This window comes from Nerophis lumbriciformis, linkage group LG18, assembly GCF_033978685.3.
Source record: "Nerophis lumbriciformis linkage group LG18, RoL_Nlum_v2.1, whole genome shotgun sequence".
Lineage (NCBI taxonomy): Eukaryota > Metazoa > Chordata > Actinopteri > Syngnathiformes > Syngnathidae > Nerophis > Nerophis lumbriciformis.
The window spans coordinates 27,585,352-27,602,544 of record NC_084565.2 but is presented as its reverse complement, the minus strand read 5'-3'; the positions used below and the strand labels follow the sequence as shown (position 1 = coordinate 27,602,544).

The 17,193-nt window shown below is 38.2% G+C and overlaps 1 protein-coding gene across 2 annotated transcripts in view; it reads left to right on the top strand.

The window, feature by feature from the left end:
- The window catches only part of ell (elongation factor RNA polymerase II), an 83,523-nt gene that overhangs the window by 18,994 nt on the left and 47,336 nt on the right, over positions 1-17,193 (top strand). For both annotated transcript variants that reach the window (XM_061977936.2, XM_061977934.1), the window contains exon 2: positions 16,520-16,564. In XM_061977936.2, the coding sequence (XP_061833920.1) occupies positions 16,520-16,564 (45 nt within the window). The remainder of the gene's footprint in view (positions 1-16,519; positions 16,565-17,193) is intronic.

The window sequence follows — 17,193 nt, the reverse complement described above, 5'->3', positions numbered from 1 at the left end:
AACAATATAACTTTTAATAATGTAAATACATCATAAACTGATGTTATGCTTTGCTGGCTTCACATATCTTTTCTGTGTGACGGATTATGAGGTGGCGACTTGTCCAGCCCTGCTTTCTGCCCGAGTTTAGCTGGAATAGACTCTGTGTCGCCTTGGAAACGCTGGAAACTGAAGTGGTGCGTTTCACTTTACCAAATGCAGTCTTTCTTACCTCCGCCAAAGAGGTTATGTTTTGGCCTGGGATTGTTTGTCTGTTTGTTAGCAACATAACTCAAAAAGTTATGGACAGATTTATTTTCCAAAAAACAATTCCTTTTATCTACGACAAGTACGAACACACTTCACTTTCTTATTACGACGTTCCACGCCTCCATCTTGCCAGTCCCACGCTTTGCAAAGGATTCTGGGAGACTTTGTTTTTTTACAGACTCGGCCAAAGCTAAAAAAACAGAAGAAAACTACACTTACCAAGTTTTTGTTTGATACCGTCTCACATATTATTGAGAAGACTTTGAAATTGAAATACAGCGGTATTTATAATACCCTTATATCCCTACTGACTACTCTAAAGTACACAACCCAAAACCAGTGAAGTTGGCACGTTGTGTAAATCGTAAATAAAAACAGAATACAATTATTTGCAAATCCTTTTCAACCTATATTGGGGGTACCGAACCCCACCAGTTTCATATGCGCATTCACTGAATCCTTCTTTAGTGAAAAATAAAATGTTTTTTTTTTTTCAAATTCAAGACAAAGTTATATGTTTTTGGGAACACTTTAGTATGGGGAACATATTCTAAGTAACAAAGACTTAATTTAGAGTTATTTGGTTAGGGTTAGGGTTAGAGGGTTAGGGTTATAATAAGGCCATGCCGAATAAGGCAACAATAAGTACTTAATAATGACTAATTAAGAGCCAATATGTTACTGATTTGCATGTTAATAAGCAACTAATTAATGGGGAATATGTTCTCCATACTAAAGTGTTACCATGTTTTTTTTACTGGTGCACAAAATGAACCGTGCATAAGCATCACCTTGTTCAAAGAACAAAACCAACACGGGGAATAAACTCACAACAAATTACACACCTGCAAATCAGTGTGACTTCTGCTGTTGCCGTATTTGTAATACGCCGATAGGGAGAAGTTTTTATTTACACGATGAGTCTGGTGTGTCTTGACCTCCGCCGAACCCCTGAGCTCGACTCACCGAACCCCTAGGGTTCGATCGAACCCAGATTAAGAACCACTGGAATCGACTGCAAAGACAAGATACTTAACATTCAAACTGGAAAACTTGGTTATTTTTTGCCAAATTTTAGCTCATTTGGAATTTGATGCCTGCAACATGTTTCAAAAAAGCTCGCACAAGTGTCAAAAAAGACTGAGAAAGTTGAGTAATGCTCATACACTTATTTGGAACATCCCACAGGTGAACAGGCTAATTGAGAACAGGTGGGTGCCATGATTGGGTATAAAAGCAGCTTCCATGAAATGCTCAGTCATTCATAAACAAGGATGGCGCGAGGGTCACCACTTTGTGAACAAATGCGTGAGCAAATTGTCCAACAGTTTAAGAACAACATTTCTGAACGGGAAGGAATTTAGGGATTTCACCATCTACGGTCCGTAATATCATCAAAAGGTTCAGAGAATCTGGAGAAATCACTGCACGTAAGCGATGCTATTACAGACCTTCGATCCCTCAGGCAGTACTGCATCAAAAACCGACATCAGTGTGTAAAGGATATCGCCACATGGGCTCAGGAACACTTCAGAAAACCACTGTCAGTAACTACAGTTCGTCGCTACATCTGTAAGTGCAAGTTAAATCTACTATGCAAAGCCAAAGCCATTTATCAACAACACCCAGAAACGCCGCCGGCTTCGCTGGGCCCCAGCTCATCTAGGATAAACTGATGCAAAGTGGAAAAGTGTTTCTCAGTTCGAACATTAAATATATTGTTTGTGCAGTCTATTCAATTGAATATAAGTTGAAAAGGAGGGAATAAGCGGTAGAAGATGGATGGATGGATGGATTTGCAAATCATTGTATTCTGTTTTTATTTACGATTTACACAACCTGCCAACTTCACTGGTTTTGGGTTTTGTACATTATATATATATCCAAGTTTACTTTCTATCGTACTGTCACTTGAGAAGATGTGCTGTAATAAAATAGTATTGGTTAATGAAATTCAATGAATTAATGAAGGTGTAGCGTATGGAACTTGGACAACTTAGTTTTGTTTGGCCTTGCCAGGGGTCGGCACTGAGCACTGTTCTTTTTGTCCCTGTCAAGGAGGTTATTCCACAAAACCCTTTGTTACTACATGACAAGGGAGCTTTTTTGGGCATTTTGCAGTGACTAACATTAACTTACATCTTAATGACAAATGGAACAAATATGCAAGATGTGGGTACGTGTCCTCAACTGCTTGTCCTAATGGGAATTGTTTGGCCTTGGCAAAGATCTGCATGCAGTGCATGACATACAAAATGTGTCTTCATTCACGGGTGTCATTGGCTACACCCGGCATTTTTGTCTTGTTGTAAATCTGGACTTTTCCTGTATATTCTAATTAGTCCATATTACCCCCGGTTCCCCTTTCTGGAGACACAGAGTGGGAGATTTTGCAGCTTGAAGCTGGTTCGCCCGTACCACTGCGATGGTTATTTAAGGAATGCAGACTCTCCAGTTTCAGTAGATCATGGGACGCTTCGACTGAGAGAACCATATACCCGCTGGGGCCAAATATGACTCGAAATGTCACAGTGCTTCTCGGTCTTGTATGGCCACTTTGCCATCAGTTGATCACGTCACCTGTGGTGTCACAGCACGGGGCAGTAGGACTCCCTGACCCACATAAAGTAATCCGTTGTTGCATAATTTACGTCACACTTTCGGACTTGTAAGCGTTACGTGGACCGGTTTGTGCAAACACTGGGTTAGTCTTTAGTGATGAGCTGTCAGTCATGAGGAAAGTAATAATGAAACAATCAATGCTTAGACTCCATGTATTCAGAGATTCCGTATCTCTAATTAGCTTGGAAAGAATAGATTAGATTAGTAATAGGGATGGTCTTTGGCCAAGACAGTGTATGCCAGTGTCTCTCTGGAAAAAGGCTAATAAGTGCGAAAAGGTGAATCTGGACGAGGTTTTATTTTTATTTTTATTGTAAATGCCCCAAACTGCTCAGTGATGGTTACATTTGCAATGTAATGCCGCGTTAAAAGGGAATTGCACTTTATTTGGAATTTTGCCTATCGTTCACAATCATTATGAAAGACATGACAACAGGTGTATTTTCTTTTTAATGCATTCTAACTCGTAAATAAAAGTCTGCTTACAACGGAACCAATAGCAGGTCCTCTATTTTGCCCATAAAAACCCAATAAATAGCCACTAACAATACTCCATTTACATTGTGTGACTTGAATATTAACCAAGTCATAGTGATATTATTATTATTATAAGCGCTAACAAAGACAAACTATTTATAGCGGCGCCGTGACCACTACCGTGTGTCCCTATGTTTACTTCATCAAGTGGTCTGCTGTTTCCTCCGTTCCCTGCTCCTTGGAAGCTTATTCTAAAACGTAAATCATGCATCTCACCTAGAAAAGAGATGGCTGAGGATGTAATTTGACAAGTTGGTACACTTTGACAATCATTTAGGACTCGGAACTGGCAAGGATGACACAAAAAAACTCTTGGTTCCCAGCCCCCCACCCCATTTCTTTGAGAGGATTATGAGTCATTCTTCACCTAAATGGGAATATATGAACATCCTAGCTGTCGGCATCCTAATGACAGCAGACCTTGCACAGTAAGTGGTGTTTTAATGTGTTTGTTGGCTCTCATGAAGTCTGCAGTGAGTAATAATCAGTGATAAAGAAAAAACAAACGTGAGGAGTTTTTTAAATGAATGCGCCGCATATGCTTAAAACGATCGAACTACGTACATTTTGAATGTTATAAATGTGGTCGTTACTACATTACATACCGGTATATACTTAAGTCATGTATACAAAACATTAATGGTGGTGTTTTTTAAAGGTTTTATAGACTGAATAGAGCGGCTCCCATAGGGACCATTGTAAGCGGACTTTAGATCGCATTTATTTAATATTTAGAATCCATCGTCATGTCTTTCATAATAGTTGTGAAGGATAGGCAAAATTCAAAAAAAAAAAAAGTGCAGTTACCCTTTAAATCATCTCAAATTAGTCTCTAGTTGTCGTTTTCTTTTGTTGTTTTTTTTTTTTTTTACAAATAAACACCTCAACTCAAAACACTAGGATGAAACAATATGCAATTCATGAATAACTCATAAATACAACAATATAAAACTAACAAAAGATTAGTGAATTGTGTAAAAAATGTATTGTAATTATTGTGTTTACCGCTAGTATACTGCCGAAAATATACTGTGTTAAGCCTAATTGAAAGTGAGCGAACTGCATTAAGAAAGGTGTCAAATTTAGACATGTTTGTCCTTTATTTTCCCATTACATAACACGGCGGAAGGCCAAACAATTGACGACATTTTGCACAGATAAAGGGAGCTACCATCAGTATTGCGCGATATACGATATAAATGATATGATCCGATATAATATGGCTATTGATAGTTTTTAATACTATTGTGATAATGCATGTTGAGGATACACTTTAGCTTTGTCTGCAAATTGGACCGTGACAAACCAACGAACACGCCCTAAATGTACTGTAGCATTCTACCTAGCGGCGCAAAGCCACTTCTAAGCCAGCACTTCTCGCCTCCATGGCGACAAAAAAACTAAGTTTCTTACAAGTATCATCCCTGGAGGACGAGGAATAGCTAGCTAAACAAGCTACACTACACACTGTAGGTGGATAAGCTAACCGCATGCTCGAGCTCTTGAATGTAATCAAAGATGAACGGATCGATACAGATAGTAACGATACCAATTATAACATTATTTGGTCGATATTACAGTGGTTAGATTGATATTTTTTTATTCAAAAAAATATTTTGTCGTTTTTTTGGAGGACTTTAAGGGCAAAAACCAAATCATTCAAATCAGAGCCAATAGTAAGAACTGATTTAAATATTTAATTGCTATTTTTACACCGCCGCCCTATGTTTTTGTCTTATTATTGTGATCAAAATTGGATTTTGGATTGATAAGAACTTGTAGTATCACGGCGTGGCAAAGTTGGTAGAGTGGCCGTGCCAGCAATCGGAGGGTTGCTGGTTACTGGGGTTCAATCCCCACCTTCTACCATCCTAGTCACGTCCGTTGTGTCCTTGGGCAAGACACTTCACCCCTTGCTCCTGATGGCTGCTGGTTAGCGCCTTGCATGGCAGCTCCCGCCATCAGTGTGTGAATGTGGAAATACTGTCAAAGCGCTTTGAGTACCTTGAAGGTAGAAAAGCGCTATACAAGTACAACCCATTTATCATTTATTTATTATAGTATCAACCAAAACTAATGTAGAGTATCCAAACAAAATAAGTGCTTACAACATATTAATAGAAGTGTAAATTGAAAGTAACCAGTTATTAACAGTAAATTGACAAGTAGATTAATAGTAGTTTTGAGAAAACTAATACAACTTGAAATGACGCAATCAGCAGCCAAATTAGAAGCCTTTAACACATTTTGAAATGGTTCTCTTATACCAAATAAATGTAATTGTTGCCGTTGGTTTGTCTGTCGGTTATTTATTCGTTTATTTTTTAGTTAGTGAGCAAAATAACTTAAATAATTGAGTACATTTTTATGAGCCTTCCAGGAAATAAGATAATGAACATCTAGTTAGATTTTGGGTCTAATCCAGATCATTTCTTTTACGTTACCTTACGTTTCTGCGTCTGCGTCTGTGTGTGTGTGTGTGTGTGTGTGTGTGTGTGTGTGTGTGTGTGTGTGTGTGTGTGTGTGTGTGTGTGTGTGTGTGTGTGTGTGTGTGTGTGTGTGTGTGTGTGTGTGTGTGTGTGTGTGTGTGTGTGTGTGTGTGTGTGTGTGTGTGTGTGTGTGTGTGTGTGTGTGTGTGTGTGTGTGTGTGTGTGTGTGTGTGTGTGTGTGTGTGTGTGTGTGTGTGTGTGTTTTCAGTTTATTTTATTCCGCTATGAATACCTCAAAAAGCTATCGATGGATTTTTCATCGCCCTTTCAGGAAATAGCCAATCAGGTATAAGGAGCAAACAATTCATTACATTTTGGAGATGATTCTGAGGACTTTTTTACAATTGGCACATAGAGCAGCAATATAACCCCCACTGTACCACTGAGCTAATTTACAACCGGCTGAGTGTTGCACGCGAGTCGTTAAGTTGTTTACTATTGCAGTAAAACGTCAAGTTACAGAAAACTGTCATTCTGATATTGCCCGAGGTCATGTTATCACAAATAGTCACTCGTTTGTAATCCGGCAACTACGGTTTCTGCAGCCTTATCGTTGACCCACAATCCCGACCTGTACTCTGTCCCTAAGGTTAGTTCAGTGGAACATTCTGGGATTTGGTCCCACAGAATAGTGACATGTCAGCAGCCTATTCAAATGAACGGGCTGATGGTAGCACTATGTTGCCGTCAGGTGCAGTGGAGTGGACAGGATGTGCTAAAAGTGCTGCTCCATGAAAGGTCTGGTGCTCCTGGATAGGTTCTTGGTGCAAGTGTGCAGAGTTCAGGACCAGTGTAAATCAGTCCGCTGAGAAAATACATCATCGTGTGTACAAGTAGACCTCTCGGTACTGCAAGGTCCATACTTTTAGTACACTATATAAAGTGAGTTGTGAAAAGAGCTCTCACAGTAGTGAATTGGAAGTGTGTTGTCCAAAATGTAGCCTTGATGCTGGAATTTAGACAGTTTAATTTAGTAGGCTCTACTCTTTTGTGTGTCTTAGCTTTAATGCTAATGAACTGTGTTTGTCTGTTTGCAACAGTGTTTCCAAGAAGTTCTATTTTACTTCACTGGGTATGTAAAGATGCCTAAAATGTACGAGTCATGATATATACCCCAATCATTGTATAAGGGTGTGAAGTTAATGTCATTTTAATGTATTTCCTATATAGAGCTTGATCACAAAAGTAATTTGATGCAGGTCTATACTTGTCCTTTTAATAGATAAACTAAATAACTTAACATCTGATTTACACAACATTTTATTTATTTTTGTACGTGGTCGCGTGTTTACAACACCTTGTGTGCTCTCTATCGTGTGCGCGGACACAATCAAATTCATTAAGTGACATGTCTTGTATTTTGACTTTGTGGACTCATTTGAAGTCCTATTATTGCTATCTATTATTCACCCCATACCCTACCACGTACACACACAACACTGCTCAAACATCTGCTCCACAGATGTAACTGTATTGCCAGCATCACTATTAGAAAGTGGGCAATTCATGAATCGATGGAGAAATGCCCAATACATTGATTATTCATGCACGTTAAATAAAGAAATACAGACGGTTCTAAAATACGACATTAATGCTAATGGTCTCTAAACGTTAGTTCTAGCTTTGGTTCTAACCAAAACAGAACTATTAGCTACAGGGGTTCCTCTAGATTGCCAAGATACCTGGGGCCGTGGTTAGGGCTGTGGTCACCATGACATCATCATATAATATACATAATTTGCTACGATATGATTTTCCTTATAAAGGCTCAAAAAATGTATACATACATTTTAGAACAAATCTGTGTTATTAATATTTAGGATTAACATATATTTGTATATTATTTCATTTTGCTATATTCCCAATATTGTTGCTGCTTATTGTACAATGTGCTTTGTTGAGAAGTATTCAGTTGCTTAGAGACTCTTAGTGACATTTTCTATATTAAAGAGGAATTGCCCTTTGGAATTTTGCCTGTTCACAATCATTATGAAAGACATGACGACTGATGTGGTTTTTTTTCCCCAATGCATTCTAACTCGTAAATAAAGGTACCGTATTTTCCGGACCATAGGGCGCACCGGATTATAAGGTGCACTGCCAATGAATGATCTATTTTCAACCTTTTTTCATATATAAGGCGCACCGGATTATAGGGCGCATTAAAGGAGTCATATTATTACTATTTTTTCGAAATTGAAATCACTTCCCTTTGGTCTACATAACATGTAGTAGTGGTTCTTTAGTGAAAATGTTTTCTGACAGTTGCTTTCTGACAGTTGCTTCCGGATGCGCCGTTTTGTGGGCGGTCTTATTTACGTGGCTCACCTTCGGCAGCGTCTTCTCCCCGTCATCTTTGTTGTAGCGGTGTAGCGTGCAAGGTCTGGAGTGAAAGAAGTGTCAAAAAATAGAGCTAACTGTTTTAATGACATTCACAGACTTTACTTAAATCAATAACGAAGCAGTATCTTCTCATCAGGAAAGCAATGTGTCCCGTGAAAAAAAGTCCGAACGGAACTCTCTAATAACTAAAGTTCCTTGGGTGAATAATGTAAACTCACTACACCGGTATGTTTTAGCGCTTTCATGGCGAGTTTACTGACAGATATAAGAAATAACTTTACACTACTTTATATTAGAAATGGCAACAGCGCAGGATGAATGTCCCATAACAAGAAGATAGAGAAAAAGAAGAAGCTTATTGACTACGGTGTCGGCACAGACTACAAAGGCGGACTCGCACAATTTTTCAGGATTCATGCATATCCCAAATACAGATCAGCAGGTACCAGAAGGTAAGAAAAGTTGCTTTTGCAAAATATTGCGAAAAAACCCGCCAGATAATGTCTTATCTTATACACACACCATAATAATACTTGTATGTTTAATGCGCAGACAATCCATCAAGCGGTGCGGCTTCATAGCTTACCAAAGTCGTACTAAAACATTTTGATAGATTTTTGAGCGCTGTGTATAATGTTCTATATTTTCAATGGAACGTATACATTGTTGGTGTTGTTTACTTGAGTCATATTGCCATCATAGTGCAGTCTACACTATCTCTTATGTTTGACTGCCATCTAATGGTCACACATATCATTACACCATGTACCAAATAAAATTGCTTTGAGGTCTTGAAGCAAAACCAGAATTATTCCGTACATTAGGCGCACCGGGTTATAAGGCGCACTGTCGAGTTTTGAGGGGAAAAAAAGGGTTTTAAGTGCGCCTTAAAATACGGTAAATAAAAGTCTGCTTACAGCGGAGCCAATGGGAGGTCCTCTATTCCGCCCATAATACCCAATAAACAAAACATCCAAAAAGCGGCAACAATACTCCATTTACATTTTGTGACTTGAATATTAACCAAGTATTAGTGATATTGTTATTATAAGCACTAACGCAGACAAACTATTTATAGCGGCGCCGTGATCACAAGCTTATGTGCCAATGTTGACATGATTGACTGATGAGCTGCTTCTTCGTTTCCTTCCTCATCAAACTTTATTCTAGATCATAAATCATGCCTCTCACCTGGATAGTAGAAGGACGAGGATGTAATCCGACAGTCAGCAATAATCAGTGATGTAGTTAAAAAAAAACTACATTACATATATACCGTATTTTTCGGACTATAAGTCGCAGTTTTTGTTCATAGTTTGGCCGGGCTCCAGTGCTACTTACATGTTTTTTTTCCTTTTTTATTATGCATTTTCGGCAGGTGCGACTTATACTCCGGTGCGACTTATACTCCGAAAAATACGGTACTTACAATATCCATATTAAACCTCATGGAGATGTTTTAATGTTTTTTAAGGGCTCCAATATGTTTCTTACAAATATCATCCCTGGAAGAGGAATAGCTACAAGTAGTAATATACTCTGACTACTTCTTGGTATTGGATTGATACACAAATTTTTAGTATCGCCCAAAACTAATGTGAAGTATACAAACAGAAGAATAAGTGCTTATTACATTTGAACAGAAGTATAGAAATAACCATGTTATAACAGAAAATAAGCAGATATTAACATTAAATTAGTTTAATAATGATAACAATGACGCTATATTTACCGCATATGTAAGCAGCGAAGTTCGGAGCCTTTGTAACCCGTTTTGAAATGGTTCTATTATCATTTACATACAAATATATAATAATATATATCGATATCACAACATATATCGCAATATAGATTTTAGGCCATATCGCACCTCCTTAATGCCAAATAATATATTGCGAGAATCGTGTTGAATGGAGAAAATTAATTCTGAATCATGTAACATTGTGCTACGTCAGCCTATTTGCTGAGGAGAGACAAAACGATCAAACTTACTTCCCCCTCGTCGATAGCTGACTATTTTAAGATGTGTAGCAAAGCCTTTACTATTTTTTGGGAGGGAATTTTTTAGTTTATTTTCTGCAGAGCTGTCGTCCGTAGCGCAGTGAAGTAGGCTTATCTAGCTTAGAGCACGTGAGGGGTAGTGTCATGTCTATTAAGAAGGCAGTGTTTCCTTCATGACGTTAATGATGGGACAATTTTCTTTAGTCCTCATTAGCAGGTTCTAGGGAAACATATTACTGTTGTAAAAAAAAAAAAGAAAGACAAGTTTTTCAGTAAGCATTTAGTCGCTACATAATATGCATTAGTGCATATGTACTGATGATTATACCTTTGCTAATTCATAATCACATGAGACAAACTGGAAAAAAATAGGATGGCTTTTAAGTCTTGTGCAACAATTGTTTAGTAAGCTAGTTGCTTCAGAATTTCCCAGCATTTGCCGCTAAACGCCATCATAGATGTATTAATCATGCATTGCATTTAGTAAGCCTATTAGCCACGAGAGGTGTTTTCTGGTAAGTCAGCCGCTGTTTGCAGAGCCAGCCGCAGTTAGTCTGTCAGGAATGTTAGGGCAGGATTTACACTGCATCGCATGACATGAATAGAATCCCTTTTTGTTTAGTTTTCAAATGCACTTTACAGCCAACAAGAGGGGTGAGCGTTTACCGGATTCAGAACTAAGCTGTAGTCTCTCATTTCGCTTGTGACTTTTGTTGGACCTTGAAGACAAAGAATCTGAATCAAGCTAAAATGGGCAAAAAAAGAATTACGGGGTTGACCGAGGACAGAACGACTGCTTCAGTTCATATCTCTATCTCTGTTGTCTTTGTTTGGCCTGGCCTGACATGAGTTTTTTTATTCTCCTTTTGATTAACTTGTCAACTCGCAGACACATGGAGGAGGAACAACCGATTTGACTTCCTCTTTGCGGTGTGGGTGCGTGTGTTTGTGCATGCAGTCCTTACTGTCACTGTTTGCTAAAATGATTGCAAATGGTCGACAAACTGGAATGAACCCACTCCGCCGCTTCTGTGGCTGAAAGTATTTGGAAAATGTGATTTGCTCCCACTTTTGTCCTACTTGCACAATCATACTGCTTTTGTAGGACACAGTGATCATCATGATAGCGGACATCCTTATTAAGGCTGTGTTCTGCATTGATTAGCAAATGGAGCAACACTACAATAGATAATGTCGTCATACAAGGGAAAAAAAATATCTCATTAGGTTAGTTTGTATGTATCGGAAACACGACGTAATCATTCACATATTACTCAACTCGAATTCATAGCCAACCATCAGGTTTATGTTTTTTATTATGTGTGGAAAGTCAGTTTGTTTGTAGCAATACTTGAATTGAAATGTGCCAAAATGGTATCCCTTTCTTAAGTTTTAAAGGGGAACTGCACTTTTTTTGGAATTTTGCCTATCGTTAGCAATCATTATGAGAGACATGACAATGGATGTGGGGGTTTTTTTGCATTCTAAATATTAAATAAATGGAATCAAACGTCTGCTTACAATTGAGCCTATACGCGCGCATCCGCCTATAAAGCCCTTACACAAACATCCAAACACCTCCATTAAGGTTTTATATACATTATGTAAGTATATATGTAATGTAGTAACAGGCACATTCATAACAACATTTATTATTTACATGTTTTGATCATTTTAAGCATATGAGGCGCATTAGTTTCAAAAACGCATCACAACTTTTTTTTCTTCATCACTGATTATTACTCACTGCCGACTTCATGAGAGCCAGCAAACATAAAACATCACTTACTGCACAAGTTCTGCTGTCATTAGAATGACAACTGTTGATGTTCATATATTCCCATTTAGGTGAAGAATGTCTCATAATCCTCGTGAAGAAACAGGGTGGGAGAGGGGGGGAACACGTGTCTTTTCGTGTCGTCCTCGCCAGTTTCGGATCCTAAATGGCTGTCAAAGTGCACCAACTTGTCGGATTACCTACTCAGACGTCTCATGTCCAGGTGAGATGCATAATTTATGATCTAGAATAAACTTACAGGGAGCAAGGAAGAGAGAAAGCAGCAGACCACTCGATGCAAACATAGGAAGACACAGAAGTGATCACGGCGCCGCTATAAATAGTTTGTCTGCGTTAGCGCTTATAATAACAATATCACTAATACTTGGTTAATATTCAAATAACAAAATGTAAATGGAGTATTGTTGGCTGTTTTTGAATGGTTATTTATTGGATTTTATGGGCGAAATAGAGGAGCTCCCATTGGCTCAGCTGTAAGCGGACATTTATTTACCTTTATTTTCATGTTAGAGTGCATTTTAAAAAAAATGCATCCATTGTCAGGTCTTTCATAATGATTGTGAACAAAATATTTTTTCCCCCAAAAAAGTGCAGTTCCCATTTAAAGGGGCCTCATTATGCAAAACCAACTTTTCTTACCTATTTGGACGTTGCATAAGTCACAAAAATAGGAAATCAAACCATGCATGGTGGAGATATTTATAAAACAATCTTGCCTCCCTTCATACTTCCTCCCAAACAAGCCGTTTGGAATTTGCAAAATTTGTGATGTTTTTTGCACCGATGACATCACCGGATTATCCACAGATGTTATACATTTTCCTAAAGTGCTTTGCACGGGGCCGCCATTGTAGTCAAAAGGTCCTTCTTTTCCTCTATACTCTTGTTGTGGACCAGACTGGCTCGTTCATGCACATTCATCCGCCGAGACTCTTTAGGGAAGCACTAAAAACGGCAACAAAGATGTTGGGGATAAGACGTTGAGGTGGAGCCTTTTATGTAAGACCGCCCACAAAATGGCGCATCCTGAGGAGACGGTCAGAATGCAGCTTAAACGGTCCGTAAAACATAATTCATGCAACATTTTGACCAAATAACCACCATAGCATATTATGTAGACTACAAGGAAGTGCCATCTACTAAATTAGCGTTTTTAAGCATTCATTTTCCCGTCAAAATAACAATTCCGCGGTTTTTAATGAAATATTAATAAAAGTACGATGCAAACAAAGTTAAGTGCTGGCCTCAGCCGCAGATATTTGCTGTTGCTTTTGTCTAAAGGCCGCTCTGCGTTGCAGGACGGGTAGACGATCAGGAGCTAAACCATCTAGCTAGCTTGTTGTCGCCTTTGTTCGCTCTCCGAGCTGTCCACTTTGCTGCTATTCATATTTGGATTATTACAATCCAAACACTCTTGGGGTATTTATTTGTAGCCAGCAAGAAGGTATAATTTTGACGTGACAGATCGTAAACCGAGGTCCCAATACCAGAAGTATACTACCCAAGAGGGCAGGGATGGGCAGTAACAAGCTACATGTAGCTAAGCTACGTAGCTTAACTACATTTTCCAGTAGCATGGCGGGATCTTATTTTTTTAACGAGTAGCTCTTCCTTTAGCTTAGCTACTTTTAGACCCATGTAGCTAGGTAGTCTACATGAAAGCCACAAACTACAAAGAGACTGCGAATCCAGGCCAAAACAAATACAGAGAAAATACAATGACCTAGATTAAAAACATCCAAACATGCGGAGAAAATCCATGATGATTGGTTGGTGTTTGTATAATGAGTCACAATTTGCTAAGGTTAGGGCGAAACATTAAGGACTGGCCAATCAGAGGCAAGATAAGGCGGGTCATCGATGTCATATGACGACGAGGGAGTCGGAGACAGAGGGACGCTTAAAGCTGACTACTCCAAAAAAAACATACTTGAAATGGTGGAGGGATTCTCTCCCGCATATGACATTTTTCCTTTAGTGATGAAGATGACGTCCAGGAAACCCACAATAATGCGTGTCCTTGGCCATATTTAGACAAATCTATCCGTTTAGAGCAGTGGTCCCCAACCACCGGGCCGCGGCTCGGTACCGGGCCGCACAAGAAAAAAAATTATTATTATTATTATTTTTTTTTTTTTTTTTTTTTAATTAAATCTACATAAAAACAGAATATCCACACTATATATCAATGTATATCAATATAGTCTGCAGGGATACAGTCCGTAAGCACACATGATTGTATTTCTTTCTATTTCGGGACAAATTTTCAAGCGTTGACCGCAGCTACAAAAAGGTTGGGGACCACTGGTTTAGAGAAAACATTGCCCAAAACCTTAGTTTTTAGTTGTTTACTCTGTAAACCCAAATCCTAACCGCTCTCTTCATCTAAGATCTTCAACACAAATTTAGGAACACTCATTAAGGTGAGTTGAGTTAATGAAAAGTTTTACTGCGCATAACCATTACCAACCGTTCCCAAACACACGAGTCATTGTTTTTTTGTCAAGATATAGATAGATGCTGTTTTTTTTTTACTGTAGGTACAGAAAATGAATAACATTGTAGGGGTGGGCCTAAGAAAAGGCAAACTAATTAAATACATACAGTAGGTGTGGGGACCCTGAGACGTAGTTTTAGGGTGTCCCCAGCTAAATGCACAGATAGTTGATCGTAATGGACTCTTATTGGGTCCAGTCGTACACTCTCAGGTACATTAACATTGATATTATACACTGGGGCCCATAGATAGAAATGCTGTTAAATGTAGCAAGCTACTTTTGCCGTGTAGCTTGCTACAATTCTCCGGGGATAGCTTCCCCTGTAGCTTAGCTACATTTAATCGAGAGTAACTTGTATCTTAGCTTACTACATTTCCAGGTAGCTTGCCCATCACTGCAAATGGGAAACGTTTTCTGAGTTGTTTGCATGCATGTTTTAGAATTTTTCAGTACATTACAATGTTAGTAAATATCTACAAAAAAATCTAACAATTCTGTGGGACACTACATAGACATATAAATGTAAAAAAAGACGCCCAAAAGAGGTTGCTCGATAATAATAATAATTATATTAATAATAATATAGGGCTGAACAATTAATCGAAATTTGATTTCGATTATGGCTTCTCACGATCATGAAAATACAATAATCATTTTACAATTAATGGGCTGCGGAACGTACATGCAGTGAGAAATGGGTTAAGGAGTGAATGAAGGGACAAGCGGTAGAAAATGGATGGATGGATGAATGGGAAAAAAAGACCACGTTTACTAGAAGTTGGGGATTTCACCATGGTTGCTACTTTGTTTGTGACACAGTATGCTTAATTAATAATCTTTGATCTCTAAACTCAACAAAAAAGTAAAGAATATGATTTCCGTATTCATGTAACCGCGGGCGAAGTCACATAGTTGTCCAATACAACGGAGTCCACTGATAAACGCAGAATATCAAGGAAATTGACATAAATGTAAGTTAAATTTTATTACATTTTATTTGACATAAAAAGCACACACTCTACGGCGGTAAAAAAAAGTGTAGAAGGTAAAAAAACGGAATAAAAAAAACAATTGCAGGAATTGTAGTCTTAATTTTCTAAATGTTCTTTTGGGGTTAGCGTGCTACGGCGGTAAAAAAAAAAGTGTAGAAGGTAAAAAACGAATTAAAAAAAACAATTGCAGGAAATGTAGTCTTAATTTTCAAAATGTTCTTTTGGGGTTTGCGTGGCAGCACTTGATACTGATAGAAATCTTTTTTTGTGTGTGTGTTTGAAAAGGGTCTTGTTGAACTTCTTCCTGTACAGCAGGGCTATTTATGTAGCGGCCTAAGGCCAAATATGTCTGTTTAAAACTTGGAAGACAAAACTTTTTGCAGCAAATTCCTAAAAACGCTGCAGTTATCCTGTTCTATTGAATGTTTTGACCAGTGTAAACACATTGGAAGATCCTTGCATTTTAACCTCCTGAAAAAACCCAGCGTTCCCTATAACCTGACACTTATAATTTGCGTATTTGGGTTTGGGTTTTTTTTCTTCAGAAATTTGTACCTGATTAAGGAAAATTGACCAAAAGCAAACGTCTATTGCAGAGGAGGCTGGTTCTCAAAATATGAATAAAAGTTAAGAGAGAAGTCGGGTCTCCCAGTCTTTAGCTTTCTGGAAATGTGTTCCCCAGAATAGTTGAGTTGAATAGTCCTGCTGTACAGTATCATAACAATGTGAAGATGTCTGGTGGGATACATAGTACTCATTAATGTTTATTTCCATGTAGAACCAGTTTGAAACAGTTGCTTTAGATTTACAGTGAACACAGTTTCATTTCTGTGAATTTCTCTGTAAATCTGTTTAGAAAAAAATATTTGTCACATTTCCTTTTTTCCAACTATGAAAAGAGAAACTCAATGGATTGCAAAACATCTACTGTAATCAGCATTCATGATTTAACATTTTGATAATTTCTCTTTTATCTCTGTGTGATTTCAGGTCCTGTCATCACAACCATTGATAACATTTAATGGAAACCAAGGGGTAAGCCATGCAAGCCACATTTGTTCTCAAGTCTGTTGTTACCAATAATTGTTGAACCTTGTTTAACTTTAAGTCCTGCATCAGATTCTAATTTTCCAAGCATCTTTGTATTACAAGAGATGTCAGTGATTTAAATTACCGTATAGAACTAAAATAGCTCTGAGGCCAGATCTCTTCCATGGCCAAACAATTCTCATTTTGATATTTTGTCGTTAGGATTCATGCATTAGTCAGAAAGGAACCAACGACTATGTCAAAATGTGCCCATCCTACTATTAAAGAGTTAACAAAATTTCAAAACACAATATTCCCTAATTTAGTCCATATTCTAAATGTCTGCTGAGCTCAGCGGAAATCTGTAAGCAGTTAATGCCGGAACCATTACAATTACATCCTCTTATATTTTGCATATGTGTTTGCCATATGCATAAATCAGATGGTTTTACAGGTGTTTCTAATAAAGGTCTGTTCATAAATCAAATGCTCTTTTGAGTGACGCAACAGAGTCAGTCCACTGAAGAAAAAAAAAAGTGTCACCGCTGAGAATGTTTGTTGCAAGTGTGAAAGTGGCTAAATGACACGGCAGATGCTGTCAGATCTCCCAAGTACACACACACACACACACACAC